Below are 16893 nucleotides of genomic sequence, written 5' to 3'. Positions count from 1 at the left end.
CAGGCCCTGCTGGCCCAGAAAATTCAATAATTTGTTAGTGGCTTCTACTACTCTGTCTCTTCTTATTCCTGATACTAAGAGGTCGTCTACATACTGCAACAGGGTAGTCCCCTTGGGGCTGCTAAATTTCTCCAATATTTGTTCTAACTTCTGTCCAAATAAATTCGGGGATTCCGTAAACCCCTGGGGGAGCACAGTCCATCGGTATTGCTGTTTCCGCCCTGTCTTGGGATCCTCCCATTCAAAGGCAAACAAATTCCTACTTTCCTCCGCCAAGGGACAAGCCCAAAAGGCATCCTTTAAATCTATCACACTAAACCATTTGTGGTCATGAGGGATCTTACTTAATAACGTATAGGGGTTTGGCACCACTGGGTGCCTGACCTGTACTATCCGATTTAATGTTCTCAAATCTTGCACCAATCGATAAGTTCCATCAGATTTCCGTACTGGTAGAATTGGGGTATTATAAGGAGACATACATGGTTCCAACAGTCCATCTCTAATCAGTCCCTCAATTACTGGCTGCAGTCCCCGTTTACCTTCTATGGAAATAGGATATTGTCGTTCACAGACAACGTCCCCTTTCCGTTTTAAATTTATTAAAAGGGGAGGGATCTGTAGTTTTCCACGATTCCCTTCTCTAGCCCATACTATAGGGTCTATCTCTCTCTCTGCATCCTCTGTCAATATTGCCAGTTGTACAACTAATTCCTTTTCCTGAATTCCAATCTCCAGTCCTAAAAGGATAATTAGGTCTCTCCCCAGTAAGTTACTTCCTATATCAGGGATATACAGCAGTTCCCCTGTAACCCTACCTTTAGGACCTTCTATCATCATAGGTTCAAATAGTGGAACAGTAAATCCTTCCCCTTTCACCCCCGAAACAGTAATTGACCGTGTTAACATTTCTACTTTCTTTGGTTTAAAATTTAGCGATGACCGTGCTGCCCCCGTATCTACTAGGAAGACTACCTCTTCCCTACAGGGTCCCACCTTCAAGTTTATCAAGGGTTCCTGGTGGGCCCCCGAGGGCAGGAACCCCTGACACCCCTATTCTTCATCATAATTCATAAGCGGAATTGCCTTTTCTTCCCTTTGTAGATCAGGACACTCCCGCTTAAAATGCCCTATCTTTCCACAATAATAGCGTCCTGCCTGTAGCGACTTCCATCTCTGCCCCTGTCGCTCAAACCCTCTATCAAATGTTCCCCCTTGTCCTCTCCCTCTCCCTCTCTGTCCTACATGCTGCCTCCTGCCACTCCGGTTGCTCACTATTGGTTCCATTCTCCTCTAAATTACCTCATCAACTGTAGCTACCATCATTTTCGCCTTCTGTTTTTGTCTCTCATCCTCCCTCTTTACAAACACTTTCTGTGCCTCTCTCAACAATTCATCTAATGGTTTTTCGCTCCATCCTTCTATCTTCTGTATCTTTCTCTGTATGTCTGGCCATGCTTTTGTCACAAAATGTACTTTCAAAAGACCCTGTGCCACTGGGTCCTCAGGGTTCATTCCAGAGTATTTCCGCATTGAGTCCCTTAATCTTTGCAAGAAAGCTGAGGGAGTCTCATCTTTCTCCTGTCGAATTTCAAAGGCTTTAATCAAATTCTGTGACTTCGGAACTGCCTCCCTTATCCCTTTTAGAATCAGGTCTTTCAATTCCCTCATTTCTTCTCTATGCTCCGGGTTTTGGTTTTCCCACTGGGGGTCTCTGAGGGGAAACTTCACCTCTCCCTGTCCAGCATCCCCATCTCCAATCGGGTGTTCCCTGTCCCATATTTTAATGGCAGCTCCTCGTATAAGTCCCCTCTCCTCCCCAGTAAATAGTATATTCAAAATAGACATTAATTCAGCCCAGGTATACAGACTGGGCCCCAAAAATTGATCAATTTGTTCAGACAACCCCACCGGATCCTCAACCAGGACCTTCATTTCCTTTTTAAATGTTCTGACCTCCCCACTGGTGAGGGGGGCACTTACAAACCCAATCTCTTTGTCCCCTATGGGTACCTCCCGAAGGGGATAAGTCGTTACGTTTTTCCCCTTTTTCTTTTGTTTTCCCCCCTTAGACTTTGATTTAGATTCTCCGGAGGCCTCCTCTACATCTACTGTAGCTTCCCTTTCTTTTGCTGAGAATTGAGGGTCAGGAACAACAACATCCCCAGCCCCTGTCCCTTCGTCCTCCTCTTGTGAATCATCTGTTCCCTGTCTGTCTGTCTGTCCTCCTTCCCCTTGTTCACCTAACCTGATTTTATGGTACGGGGGGGGCAAACAGTTAAGAGGATCCCAGGGACTAGGTGGGGCAGAGGGGGAATCCTTTGTCTTTACTAACATCATTCCCAAACTGCCCTTCCAACAGGACGCATAATCCGCTTCCTCTTGACTAAAAGGTTGTTTTCCATTCACATACAACCCTAAATACTGACAGACCCAATCCTCGTCCGAACCATACTTTGGCCAGAAGACAGCCGGACGAAGGATTGGTTCTTTGGTCCATATTAAACAACAATATTTAATCATTTTCTTTTTATCTTTTGCCCTTGTACAAGCATTACTTGTCCAATCCCGCAACATCCTCCCCAACAGACTTTCAGGAGGAATGTTACCAGGGACTTTTTCATCCCTTACTCCGTGACAGCTACTCTGCCTACCCCCCATTTTCCCGGGGCCCTCGCTAGTCCCCCAGCGAGTAAATTCCTCTTTTCCCGGCCACCAAGGCAATACTTAAAAGTCAATTTTCTTACCTTGGTCTGTGCACAGAATTGTCTGGCCCCTTTTGTCACCGTATCTTCTATCGAGCTCCTATCACTGTCTGATTCAGATGTCTCTCTTGTGGGATTCACATCAGTCACCCAAGGGAGCAGACCAAACCGGGACACGAGACCGCTCCTCAATGGGGAACGGGACGCGTCTTCCCAGTGTCCAAGGCCAGCCACTCCCTCCTGGTGATGGAAGAAAATCCCGGACACGAGCCCCCAATTGTGAGAAACAAAAGCTCACTCACTTTAATAATTTCAGTCCGAGACAAATATCTGAATAACAGCTTCTTTTTTTATTTATACACCTATAGGTGGGTGCCTTGTCTAATTACCAGGTAAGGTAATTACAGAATGCACACTATATCCAAAAAACCCTCACAATTTATACCATATTTTTTTCCTTATTCCATTGTCTGTTCCCTGCTTCGCTTACGTCACTCATTTCCTTAAGACTTATCCCACAACTTCTGTTTATCCTGTTTTGTCCGTGACAAACTCTTATCTCTGACTCCCATAAGGGTGTTTGACGTCAGTCTATTATAGATTATTGATTAGGCATATCTTTTCTTCTATCAGCATCTATTTCCATCCAGAGGCCACTTTGACCTCTTTGATTAGGGTTAGTTCCTGTGTCTTCAGGAAGGGAAACAGATGCTTGCCTGTTTGCCCATATATCCACCATTGTTCTGTATTCATGTCTCATGCTCACATATCCTTTGTTTTTGCTGAATATGTATTTTCTCATTCCTATTCTGTATCAGAATTTATACTTGCAGAAATAACATTAATTCATTTATATCCCACATAGACCAATCCAAATGCCTCTTAAATTCTGTAATTATACCAGTCTCCACCACTTCCTCTGGCTGGTCATTTCATATATGCACTACTCTGTGTGAAAAGGCTCCCCTTTGAGCTCTTTTATGTCTTTCCCCGTTCGCCCAAAACCTTTAGTTCTGCACTACCCCACCCCAGGGAGAAGACTTTGTCTATTTACCCTATCCATGCCTCTCATGACTTTATAAACCTCTAAGGTCATCTCTCAGCCTCCGACGCCCCAGGGAAACAGCCGCAGCCTATTCAGCCTCTCCCGAGAGCTATTTTTTTCAAATCTGGCAACATGCTGGTAAATCTTTTCTGAACCCTTTCAAGTTTCACACCGTCCTTCTGATGGGCAGGAGACCAGAGTTGCATGCAATATTCCAAATGTGGCCTCACCAATGTCCTGTAGAGCTGCAACATCACTACCTCCCAACTCCTTTACTCAGTGCTGTACCCGATAAAGGAAAGCATGCCAAATGCTGCCTTCACTATCCTCTCTACCTGGGACTCGACCTTCAAGGAACTATGAACCTGCACTCCAAGGTCTCTTTATTCAGCAACACTCCCCAGGACCTTATACACTTTATGCTAAGTCCTACTTTGATTTGCTTTCCCAAAATCCAGCACTTCACATTTATTTAAATTAAACTTCATCATTCATATACTAATCCAAATGTCTTTTAAATGTTCTAACTGTATCTGCATCCACCCCTTTGTCTGGAAATTCATTCCACACACAAACCACTCTCAGGGGGGAAGAAAATGGCGACCCTCATGTCCTTTTAAAATCTTTCTCCTCTCTCTCTTTCAAAATTTGCTCAGTAATCTTGACCCCCAGCCTAGAGAGAGGATTTTGGCCGTTCACCTGATCTATACCCCTCACGATGTTATAATCCTCCTCTGCTCCAGTGGAAAAATTTCCAGCTTATTAACCTGAATGTAGGTATATTCATGGCAGGTCAGGCAGCATCCAAGGAGCTACCTGATCTGCTGTGCTTTTCCAGCACCACTCTAATCTAGACTCTGGTTTCCAGCATCTGCAGTCCTTGTTTTAGCCTTTTACGTCGGTATACTCAGATCTACTTATGATCTGTTCAATGCTGGTGCAAGCTCAACAGGCTAAATGCCCTATTCCTGCTCCCAATTTGCACACTCCTAGTCCAGAACAGCAAGAGACCATAAAACACAGGAGCAGAAATTAGGCCTCTGAGCCCATCAGGGGTGCTGCACTATTAAGTTCTGGCTGATAAGTTTCTCAATCCCATTCTCCCACTTTCTCCCTGTAACCCTCCATCCCCTTGATACTCAAGAACCTATCTATCTCCATCTTAAATCTACTCAGTGACCTGGCCTCCACAGCCTTCTGTAGCAATGAATTCCACATATTCACCACTCACCGGCTGAAAATGTTTCGCCTTATCTTTGTTCTAAAAGATATTCCTTTTACTCTGATACTGTGCCCTCGGGTCCTAGACTCTCCTACCAATAGGAACATCTTCCCCATGTGCACTTTGTCCAGGCCATTCAGAATTCTGTCTGTTTCAATTAGATCTCCACTTCCCCCGAGTGTGGGTCTGTTAATCAGCATGAACCACACCCTTCAGGATGAGTTACAGCAGGAATTAGGTTCAGCAAAGTCAGAACGGGGGGAGTGTGTGTGGGATGGAGATTCTCAGCTTTTAGGGGATGAGAGAGGAAATAAAGTTCAATATAAATTAGAATTGATCGGATGGGCTGATGGGCCGAGGAATGGCAACATGAATTTAATTTAGATAAATGTGAGGTGTTACATTTTGAAAGGCAAATCAGGGCACGACTTACATAGTTAATGAGGAGTGTTGCTAAACAGTGTCCTTGCAGGTTCATAATTCCTTGAAAGTGGAATTGCAGGGAGACAGGATTGTGAAGAAGGCATTTGGTACGCTTTCCTTTATTGGTCAGAGCATTGAGTACAGGGGTTGGGAGGTCATGTTAGGCCACTTTTGGAAAACTGTGTGCAATTCCAGTTGCCCTCCTCTGGAAGAATGTTGTGAAACTTAAAATGGTTCAGAAAAGATTTACAAAGATGTAGACAGAGTTGGAGGGTTTGAGCGATAGGAAGATGCTGAATACGCCAGGGATAATTTCCCTGTAGCATTAGAGGCTGATGGGTGACCTTACAGAAGTTTATAAGGGGTATGGATAGGTTGGACAGACAAAATCCTTTCCCCATGGTAGGCAACTTCAAACCTAGAGGGCATAGGATTCGCGTGAAAAGGGAAAGATTTAAAACGGACCTGAGGGGCAACTTTTTCACACAGAGGGTAGTGCATGTTTGGAATGAGCTGCCAGAGGAAATGGTGGAGGCTGCTACAATTACAACATTTAAAAGGCATCTGGATGGGTATGTGAATAAGAAGGATTTAGAGGGATACAGGCCAAATGCTGGCAAATGGAATTAGATGAGTTTAGGATATCTGGTCGGCATGGATGAGTTGGACCGAAGGCTCTGTTTCTGTGCTGTATGACTTTAATCATCTTGTGTGAAAGCAGAAGTGTTGTTGTGAAGATTGGACTTTCAGAGCAGCTTTCAAAGGTGTTTTGCCTTTACTGGAAGCAGAAGAAGTGACAATGAATGGTGAGACAGCAACTGAGTACGTCTAGGATTTTGGTGGAAATTGGGAATCATTGCACTGTGGGGGTGAAGTGCTTTAAGGCTTACCAGCAGTAAGGACAGTGTGCTGATTGGGGTGCCCAGTGAAGGGTTAGGTGGAATTTTGAGTTAAACTGCTCATTTCTGCCAGCCTCCAACATTGTATTTCCAATGCTGTCCATCAGGAGGAGCGGTGAATCAGTAACTGGTATTGTTAGAAGCCTTACGATTTTCAGTACTGCAGGAATGGCATTGTTTCATCAGCATTGTAAACGTTACTGGCAGCAGAGGGAGGTGTGGGCTGTATTTACTAGAAACAATTAAGCATTTAGATAACGTACATACGCGAGGGCAGGGTGGGATTTGTCTTTCGATTTGCAGAAGGTGGGAGATTCTGGGAGCTGTGATCTGAGGCAAACACAACTGCGGTAAATCATAGAAGCCCTAGAGTGTGGAAGCTGGCTATTCAGCCCATCAAGTCCATTCTGACCCCTCCGAAGACCATCCTGCTCATACACCCCTCGCGCCCCCACCCCTTAGGGAATCAAGAGTTTGAGATAACACAAGTAAGAAGAGCTGAGATGATGGATAGATCAGCCACGATCTTAATAAATGGTGAAGCAGGCTCAACAGGCCAAACGGCCTACTCCTACTTCTATTACTATGAAACAATAACCCTGCATTTCCCATTGGCTAACCCACCTAACCTGTACATCCCTGGGCACTATGGGCAATTTAGCATGGCTAATCCAAATCAAGGTTGGTAAGCAATGTAGTGATGTGGAAAATGGACGTCAGAGAAAAATAGAAAGGAACAAGGAGAATAAAAGTACCAGCAATTAATACTGGATTCAAAAGATTACAAACAATAAAACTAAAACCTCAGTATCTGAATTTGTGCTTGTTATGAAGGGTTAGAGGTACTGTACCTTGAAGGGGTAGAGGTACTGTACCTTGAAGGGGTAGAGGTACTGTACCTTGAAGGGGTAGAGGTACTGTACCTTGAAGGGAGTTAAAAATCTGAGCAGAACAAAGTGTTCTAAACAAGATGAGAATGTAATATTTGGTCAACACAAATAGAGCAACTGGGTTGCCATGAGGCACAAACAAATTCAAATTTGGCCAATCAGTTTAAATTTTGCCCCAAAGTCCAATCAAGTTTGAATTAAGTATTTTGATAATATTGATACCAATAAAATGATCCGATGATTTGGACTATAAAACCCGGCATTTTTGTGAGTTTTAATACTCTGTGTTGGACATAAAGAGTAAAGTTGTTAATTCTTACTTTAAATATTTACCTCTGGGATAGTACTTTGCCTCTCAAACTTTTACATATTACTGCGTGGGGTGAATCATTTCTGTGTTTCTGGTTTAATTTAGCAGAGGGGGTTACTCTGTGTCGTAATAGCGCTGCAACATAACAAAAGTGAATGAATTGACTGCACACATTGAAGAGAATAATTATGATCTGGGACTCCTTACAGAGACATAGCTTCAGGATGACAAGGATTGGATCATAAATATTGAGGGGAGATGTGGCATGCAAGTCGAATGAGAAGCTAGGTAAAGGTAGCGGGTTGACGCTGCTAATCAAAGCACTGATCACAGGGCAGTCTGGTGTCAGCTCTGATTTCAGGTCCTGGTTTCTTTGTCCTCTATTGATCTCCCTGTTCCCACACAGTTGTTGTCCGTTCTCAGCTCTGCTTCATTTCTGCTGAAGCTTTAACCTCCTTTGACACCTTCCGGAACAATAAAAGTCAATCAAAGTCCAACCCACAATCTCCCAGCCTGTCAACCATCCAGACACAGAGTATCATACCAGAAAATATAACAAAAAAGGCGAAAAGTTAGAATTAAACAGGTGCTTGTGTCTGTTCATTGGCAAGTAAACTAGAAATAAGGGTCTGCCAGGATTCTTATAGTGCCCTGATTGAAGAATTCTCTCTCCCTTGCATCTAAGTATTAGTACCCAGCTATGATTTATAACAATATTTACATCAACAGAAATAAAGCATCTGTTATGCAATAGACATAGAGATACACAGTATGGAACTAGACTTTTACTCTCTCTCGTGTGTGCGCGCGCGTGCACACACACACCGAGGTCTATGGGGTGAATTTGTATTTGCAGATACCATCTATTTTGCTCAAAAAATGCACAATCTGCAGGCAGATAATACATGGAATATTTTATAAATTCCACTTTGGAAATAGAACCAGTCTGACTCAAAAAATGGGATACAGACAGACTCTGGCCTCACACCTTTAATGCATTGTCTGAGCTAAGTTGTCATCTTTTCTTATAAAACCTTAAGTTATCTCGAGTAGGTGTCTTATAAGAAGTTCTGGGGTTTACATATTAATGACACCAGCAATTCATTCTAAAGATGAAAGACTTTACAATCCAGGTTTCTTCAATGTATCATTTCAGTGGCATGACTCTGTAATGTTTTGCTGTAAACTCAGTGTCTTATGATCTTATACTCCACAACTACCTGATGAAGGAGCAGTGCTCCCAAAGCTAGTGCTTCCACAATAACCTGTTGGACTGGCGTCATGTGATTTTTAGCTTTGCCAAGGTTCGGGTGGATTGGCCCTGCTAAATTACCCATGGTGCTCAGGGTTTTGCAGGTGTGGGAGAATTGTTAGAAGCGATTTGATTCCACCTTCTCATGACTGTCTGTGTGAACTTTGGTATGTTCTCCCCCTTCTGTCTGCGCGGGTTACCTCTGGGTGCTCTGGTTTCCTTCCACAGTCCAAGGATCTGCAGTTTCGGATGAATCGGCTGTGCTAAAGTGTCCAGGGATGTGCAGGTTAGAGTGGGTTAGCCATGGGGAACAGCAGGGCTGTAGAGTAAGTTGATGAGTCTGGGTGGGATGCTGTGTGGAAGGTCGGTGTGAATTTGATAGGTGAAATGGCCTGCAGGGATTATATAATTCTTCTCCTTTAGCCATATGTGGATTGAGAAATGACCTGCTGTGGGAGGAGTAGGCTCCAGTTCATGGGACACTGTCCCAGTCCTGGGGAAGGTGGGAATTGTGCTGTCTCTCTCCCCACCCACCGCCCCCATCCATTCTCTCTCACCCCGCAACTCTCTGCCCCCCATTTTCTCTCTCTCCCCCTCATTCTCTTCCTCCACCCTTTGACCCCCGAGTCTTTCCTTTCAGCCCCCACCACCCTCTGTTCCCCCCAGTCTCGCAATGGCCCCCACACTCTGTCACCCTGTCCATTCTGTATCTCTTCCAACTCCCACTGAACTTTCTCATGCCTCAAGCTCTCTTTGATCGCTGTATCAAGCTCTTAGAAGAGAGAGAGAGAGAGAGAGAGAGAGAATGGTTGGTGATGAAACTGCCTGGGAGATGGGGGTGCACGAGAAATGGCTGATCTTTCAAATTGAGAATAGCTAACATAATATATTCAGAAACAGCATTAAAGTTTGAATGCATGTTCAATTTTATATGAAGACAAAGCTGCAGCCATCTTTCTCAAACTTGCTTTGAACTATGTGCAGTTGAGGACAGGCTGTTCGGGGTGAATGAGGCTTTTGCTCGAAATGTCAATTTTCCTGCTCCTCGGATGTTGCCTGACCTGCTGTGCTTTTCCAGCACCACATTCTTGACTCTAATCTCCAGCATCTGCAGTACTCACTTTCTCCTGTTAGGGGTGAATGGCCGAACCCTAGTCTTGAAAAAATGGTTCTGTTAGAAGGTGTAGAGGTGTATTCTACCTTCAAGAGAGTTGAAAAGTGAGCAGAACCACCTGACATAGCACCAAGCGTTCTGAACAAGGTAACAGTTTAACATTTGGTCGAACAGCTCAGTAGCTGGGTTGCCTGGAGACAAAAACATACTCAATTTTGGCCAATCGATTTAAAATCTTGCCCCAAAATACTGAATTCCAATCAAGTTTGAATTTAGTATTTTGAGAATATTGGTTAGCACTGCTGCCTCTCACCACCAGGGTCGATTCCAGCCTTGGGTGACTGACTGTGTGGAGTTTGCACATTCTCCCCGTGTCTGCGTGGGTTTGCTCTGGGTGCTCCAGTTTCCTCCCACAGTCCAAAGATGTGCAGGTCAAGTGAAGTGACTATGCTATATTGCCCGTAGTGTTAGGTGCATTCGTCAGAGGGAAATGGGTCTGGGTGGGTTACTCTTTGGAGTGTCAGTGTGGACTGGTTGGGCCGAAGGGCCTGGTTCCGCACTGTAGGGAATTTAATCCAATCTAATATTAACACCAATGAAACGATTTGATGCTTTTGAGTACAAAATCAAAACAAAAAGTTGAACAGTTACAGGAGAACTGCCAAAAGACCAATAAATGTAGGCTGCTAGTGAGAACTCTGAGAGGTACCTGTCCAGAGAAGGAGTCTGCACAGAGAAAAAAACATCGACACTGACTTGGAGAGCAAATCTACAGAGGAAGGTACAAAGAGAAGATTTAACAGCTGGCTGGGTTTAAAGTTTGAATCTTTCGGTAAATCTTAATCAGGGTTTTTATTGGACTGGTATCATACAGGGGAAGGTAGAAGATAGGTTAGAGACAGGAGTTGTAAATAGTTGTTAATTAATTATTCTCCGTTAGACTTTAATAAATAAAGTTGTTGATTTTTACTTTAAATACTGACCTTTGGGAATAGTTTCTTGGTTCTTGAATTTTCACCGATTACCACATGGGTTAAACCTTCTCTATGTTGCTGGTTTAAATTAGGGAGGGGAGGTTGCACCCAGTGTTGTAAAATTTGTGGGCTTTCGTCCGAGATTTGAACTGGTTTAGACAGATTTGAATAGATTTGGCGGTACGAAAAATCCCAGCAGATTTAAACACTTGCAAGTTAGTGTCCTAGATCATTAAATAAAACTTTAAATAGTGACTTTTAGAAACAGTTCCTTACCTCTTGAATTTTCACATTACCACATGGGGTAAATCTTTTTTGGGTTTAAATTAGTTGGGGGGGGGGGGAGGTGCAGTCCGTGTCATAACAATTCTGACTATGTAGAAACAGTAGTGGAGCGTGGAAACAAACTGTTTGTTCCGTGCCAGTCGGATATCCTAAATTAATCTAGGCCCATTTGCCAGCTCCTGGCCCATATCCCTCCAAACCTTCCTGTTCATATACCCATCCAGATGCCTTTTGAATATTGTAATTGTACCAGCCTCCACCACTTCCTCTGGGAGCTCATTCAATCCACGCACCACCTGCTGCGTAAAATAGTTGCCTTTTAGGTCCCTTTTAGTCCTTTCCCCTCTCACCCTCATATAAATCAATTGCTGCTTTTTCTGAACAGGCTCAGTGGCTGGCATTGCTGCCTTGTAGCGCTAGGGACCCGGGTTTGATCCCAGTTTCGGACAACTGTCTGAGTGGAGTTTGCACCTTCTCCCCATGTCTGCGTGGGATTCCTTTGGTGCTCCGGTTTCTTCCCACAATCCAAAGATGTGCAGGTTTGGAGAGGGCACTTGTGGGGAATTAACTTTCACACTTTTTTTCTACTCCTTAGGTCCCTTTTAAATCTTTCCCCTCTCACCTTCAACCTATACCCTCCAGTTTGGGATTCCCCAACCTGAGGAAAAGATGAGTAGTCAAATAAAATGCAAAAGGAATAAAATGGGGGGGGGGGGGAGCAGAAAGGAGATGCATTGTTTAAATGGTGATATATTGGGATGTGGAGAAAGTGAGGACCGCAAATGTTGGAGATCAGAGTCAAAAAGTGTGGTGCTCGAAAAGCACAGCAGATGAGGCAGCATCCGAGGAGCAGGAGAGTCAGCGTTACAGGCACGAGCCCTTCATCAGGAATGTGTATAAAGGGGCCTCAGCGTCCTTCCATACCAGTTAATGCCTGTTGTGAGGTAGGTGCAGCAAGCAATGAGCAAAGCAGGTGTTATCTTAGCAAGAGGAATTGAGTTCGGAAGTGGGGATGTCTTCCTGCAGTTATGGGATCATTGAATATATTCAAGGCTGAGTTCATCTGATTTTGGAACAACAAAGAAGTGGATGTTTATGGGGGAAGGCAAGGGAATGGTTTTCAGACCATTGCAGAACAATTACCGAGTCAAACAGCACAGAAACAGTCCCTTCAGTCCAACTACTCCATGCGATGTTCTCAAACTAATCTAATCCCATCTGCCAGTGTTTGGCCTATATCCCTCAGTCACAAAGCTGGTCCTTTTTACTAAAAGCTGGTCCTTTTTACTAAAAGCTGGTCCTTTTACTAAAAGCTGGTCCTTCTTCTCAAGGATGCTGTGTCCTTGGTTTTTTTTCAGAGGGGTGGTAACAAAAACCCGGGCTCCGAAGTGACTGGTTTAGTACAGAGATGTAAAATGGTATTGGGAGGCATTTTTGGTTATATGTGAACAGATGAGACTTGAGGCCAAAGCTTTTATGTTTTAGAAGTGACCTGTACAATGAAAGGGGAGTGGTCAGTCCTGAAAGCTGAAGTCTCGTTTGGGTGAGTTAAGCAGTGGACTATGTGGAGAAAGGCTGCTAACACTGTCTCCTTCTGCCCTTCTAACTTCAACTGTAAGCCTCTGTTCAGTTTTACTTTGTTTAAGGGATTTGTTTTTTTTTTCGTACTGTTGTGTACCAGCATTGTGAAGAGTGTTAAGAGTTTCTCCACAGCTTGTACTGTACTTAATAAAGTTTGGTTGTTCACAGAAGTTGGCGTATTGCAGTGTAAGAAGCTCAAGCAAAAGAACTCAACAAAGGAACCTAAGGGATAAGTCTTTCATGCAGAAAGTGGCGTGTTTAAGGAAAGAGCTGTCAGAGGAAGTGGTGGGTGCTGGTACAATTATGACATTAAAAGGCATCTGGATGGGTATACGATTAGGAAGGGTTTAGACGATATGGGCCAAATGCTGGCAAATTGGCCGAGATTAGGTTAGGTTATCTAGTTGGCACGCATGAATTAGACCGAAGGGTCTGTTTCTGTGCTACATATCTCTATCACTCTGGCTTCCCACTAACATTTGCCACATCTATATGTACAGTTTCTCTCTGGTGTCAGTGTCAATGCCTTGATATCTCATTCTTAACTGGACTGGCAGTACTTGAAATATAATGCAGCAAAATGAGGACAATTCACATAAAACATCCCCCTATGCACCGATAGTGGGAGCATGGGGATTCCAACCGGGGTTTACAGATGCCACTTTTAAACTCTGGAGATCCAGGGGTATCTCATGTTGAGGGGATCTATTTAAAGATGGGGTCCTGATGTCTTTTGAACAGCTGCGTCAGAAATTCGGATTACCTAATGGAGACCTCTTTTGATACTTCCAAATTCGAGATTATATACAGAAGAAGACCACGTTATTAGATAGTCTTTATAAATCAGATAGAGAATGTAATGTCCTACGACCAGTGGGGGTATCTTCCGTCAGTACTATTTATCATTTACTACATGATGAAGTATCGGGAGATATGGATAATCTGCTTAAAACATGGGATCAGGATTTGGGACTAGAAATCTCTATAGAAACGTGGAATGATATTTGGGAAAATGCTAGAAGAATTACTATCTGTAACAGAACCCAGGCTATCCAGCTGAAGATACTTCATAGGGCCCATATAGCACCGTTTCGATTGGCAAAATTTAAGGCAGGAGCATCTCCAATGTGTCCTCAATGCAAAATAGAGGTGGGCACTCTTATACATTGCCTATGGACCTGTCATAAGATCCGTAGATATTGGACTAAAATAGCAAGTACCCTGACAGAAATTTTTGGAACGGAAATTAAAGTGGACCCTGTATCTCTCCTCTTGGGCTTTTCGAACATTCCCTCCCTGGACACCTATGGGAAGAGACTATTTTCTATTCTTTCTTTCGTGCAAGGAAAAATATTTTGGTGAACTGGGCGGCTGAGGGCCACCCTGGACTTTCAAATTGGCACAGATTAATTATGGAATGTATTCCCCTTGACTTCCTTACAAATATGGTGCACCGAAAGACTGAATTATTTTATAAAATATGGCAGCCCTTTTTGAATTACACAAATACAGATATTTTGGCTATCCTAACAAGGGCTTTTATACAATTGAGATTACAAACCTGGCTGGTCCGGGGCCCCTCGGGGGAGGAATCCCGCACGAATACGGGTTTTATTACATCTGATGTTAACACATTCCGAGCGTGTAAGAGACTTAAATATACACTCTGGTTAGTTGTAGGTCAGATTAGTAGATAGTTGAGTTTTGTTTGTTTTTTCTTCTTCTTTTTCGTTTTTTTTTCTGTTTTTTGTTAAATTTTGACTATTGTATATTTGAGTTAATTGTATATCAATGTTTATATCTGAGAGTTTTGTTTATTTTTGTAAACTTGTTAAAATGTTAAATTTCTAATAAAAATATCTATAAAAAAAAACTGGACTGGCAGTGATGACTTTTGTAATCTTTTCTTACAGACTATCTGAAGACAGAAGTTTCAAGTCAACAGATAAAGGGCTTATGTCCAAAATGTTGATTCTCCTGCTTCTCTGATGCTGCTTGCCGTGCTGCCCTTTTCCAGCGATGCAGTTTTTGACTCTGACTCTCCAGCGTCTCCAATCCTCACTTTCACATCAATGTCTGATAGTTACTCAATCCATCAGGACCGCAACAATTTTTAACTATGATTCTGTGAGAAGGAGCAAAGCTTTATTTTTGGTCCCTGTTTGAGTATGGGGGCACTGGTTAAAAGACCCTACTATTGCAGCGCACTGAGTGTGGAGCCTGAAACAACTCTACTGCCTGGAAAGAAGAATTCATGGCAGGGTTGTACACGTGTGTGTGCAGCTGAAGCTTCGGCCATGGAGAAACCCGAGGAAACACTCCCCGTTGAGAAACCATGGAGTTGTGGCGACTGCGGGAAGGGGTTCCATGTCCCACCTGTCCTGGCGGCTCATCAGTGCAATCACACTGGGAAGAGGCCGTTCTCCTGCCCCGAGCGGGCAAAGGGCTTTACTTGCTCCTGTGTCCTGCTGGCCCACCAGCATATAAACACTTGTGAGAGGAAGTTTTACTGCTCCATGTGCGGGAAAGGATTCACTTGGGTGGACAACCTCCAGACCCACCAGCGATTCCACGCAGGGGAGAGGCTCTTTAGTTGCCATGAGTGCGGGAAAGCCTTCAGCAATTCCTCCAACCTGCTGACGCACCGGCGGGTCCACACGGGGGAGAGGCCATTCAGCTGCCCTGAATGCGGGAAAATCTTCAGCGATTCCTCCAACCTGCTGAGGCACCGGCGGGTCCACACGGGGGAGAGGCCCTTCAGCTGCCCAGAGTGGAAGGCCTTCAGCAATTCCTCCTCCCTGCTGGTCCATCAGCGGGTCCACACGGGGGAGCGGCCCTTTAGCTGCCCAGAGTGCGGGAAGGCCTTCAGCAATTCCTCCTATCTGCTGACCCACCGGCGAATCCACACGGGGGAGAGGCCCTTCAGCTGCCCAGAGTGTGGGAAGGCCTTCAGCAAATCCTCCAACCAGCTGAGGCACCAGCCAGTCCACACGGGGGAGAGGCCCTTCAGCTGCCTAGAGTGTGGGAAGGCCTTCAGCAATTCCTCCTCCCTGCTGGCCCATCAGCGGGTCCACACGGGGGAGAGGCCCTTCAGCTGCCTAGAGTGTGGGAAGGCCTTCAGCAATTCCTCCTCCCTGCTGGCCCATCAGCGGGTCCACACGGGGGAGAGGCCCTTCAGCTGCCTAGAGTGTGGGAAGGCCTTCAGCAATTCCTCCTCCCTGCTGGCCCATCAGCCGGTCCACACGGGGGAGAGGCCCTTCAGCTGCCCAGAATGCGGGAAGGCCTTCAGTCAATCCTCCAACCTGCTGGCCCACCAGCGGGTCCACACCAGGGAAAGGCCCTTCAGCTGCCCCGAGTGCGGGAAGGGGTTCACCCGCTCCTCCAAACTGCTGGCCCATCAATGGGTCCACACCGGGAGGAGGCCGTTTGCCTGCCCCGACTGCGGGCGGAGGTTCACATTGTCCTGCAACTTGCGGAGGCACCAGTGCATCCAACAATCAGATTCCACCAGTGACGCTGCAGTGGGTCACCCCCAGGGCTGAACCTCCTGCCCATTCTGACAGTGGGTGCAGTGAGCTTTTGTGTTTTGTGCTGGACTCACCCCCACCAAGCCCACCTATGTGGCTCAGGGCTGGCATGGTGACTCTGTGGTTAGTACCACTGCCTCACGATGCTGACCTGGGTTCAGTTCCACCCTTGGGGAGACAGTCTGTGTGTAGCTTTCACATTGCACGCCCCACGTCTGTATGGGTTACCTCTGAGTGCTCTGGTTTCCTTCCCCTGGTCTAAAGGTGTGCAGGTTAGGATGAATTAGCCCATCTAAATTGTCCCATAGTGTTCAGGGATGTGTAGGTGTGGTGCATTAGTTGGGGTAAATGTAGAGGAATAGAGATAGGGGAATGGCTGGGTTACTCTGCGGAGGGCCAGTGTGGACTTGTTGGGCGAAAGGACCTGTTTCCATACTGTAGGGAATCTAATCTTTAAAAAAAAGAATTCCTCCAAGCAATCTTGATAAAATATGCCGAGTTGGCAAAGTATCCCATCAAGTTTGAGTTGAAGAAGTCAGAAGTGACACGACACCATGTTACAGTGCAACAAGTTTATTTGAAATCACAAGCTTTAGGAGCATTGCTCTTTCATGAGTGCTGCTCCTTCATCACTTCATCTGGTGCCGTGTGACTTCTGACCTTGTC

At 45.0% G+C, this 16893-nt stretch overlaps 1 protein-coding gene across 1 annotated transcript in view; it reads left to right on the top strand.

The window, feature by feature from the left end:
* LOC148143584 (uncharacterized) overlaps positions 1–16242 on the top strand; it is a 74588-nt gene extending 58346 nt beyond the window's left edge. The window contains exon 2 of the mRNA XM_087975242.1: positions 15097–16242. Within this exon, the coding sequence (XP_087831368.1) occupies positions 15097–16242 (1146 nt within the window). The remainder of the gene's footprint in view (positions 1–15096) is intronic.
* Positions 16243–16893: the final 651 nt, after the last annotated feature.

Source organism: Chiloscyllium plagiosum, unplaced genomic scaffold (assembly GCF_037043375.1).
Source record: "Chiloscyllium plagiosum isolate Xiang-an unplaced genomic scaffold, Cpla_swu_hap1 HiC_scaffold_27, whole genome shotgun sequence".
In the NCBI taxonomy this organism is placed as follows: Eukaryota; Metazoa; Chordata; class Chondrichthyes; order Orectolobiformes; family Hemiscylliidae; genus Chiloscyllium; species Chiloscyllium plagiosum.
The sequence above is the reverse complement of the archived record's forward strand: the minus strand, read 5'-3'. Positions and strand labels throughout refer to the sequence as shown.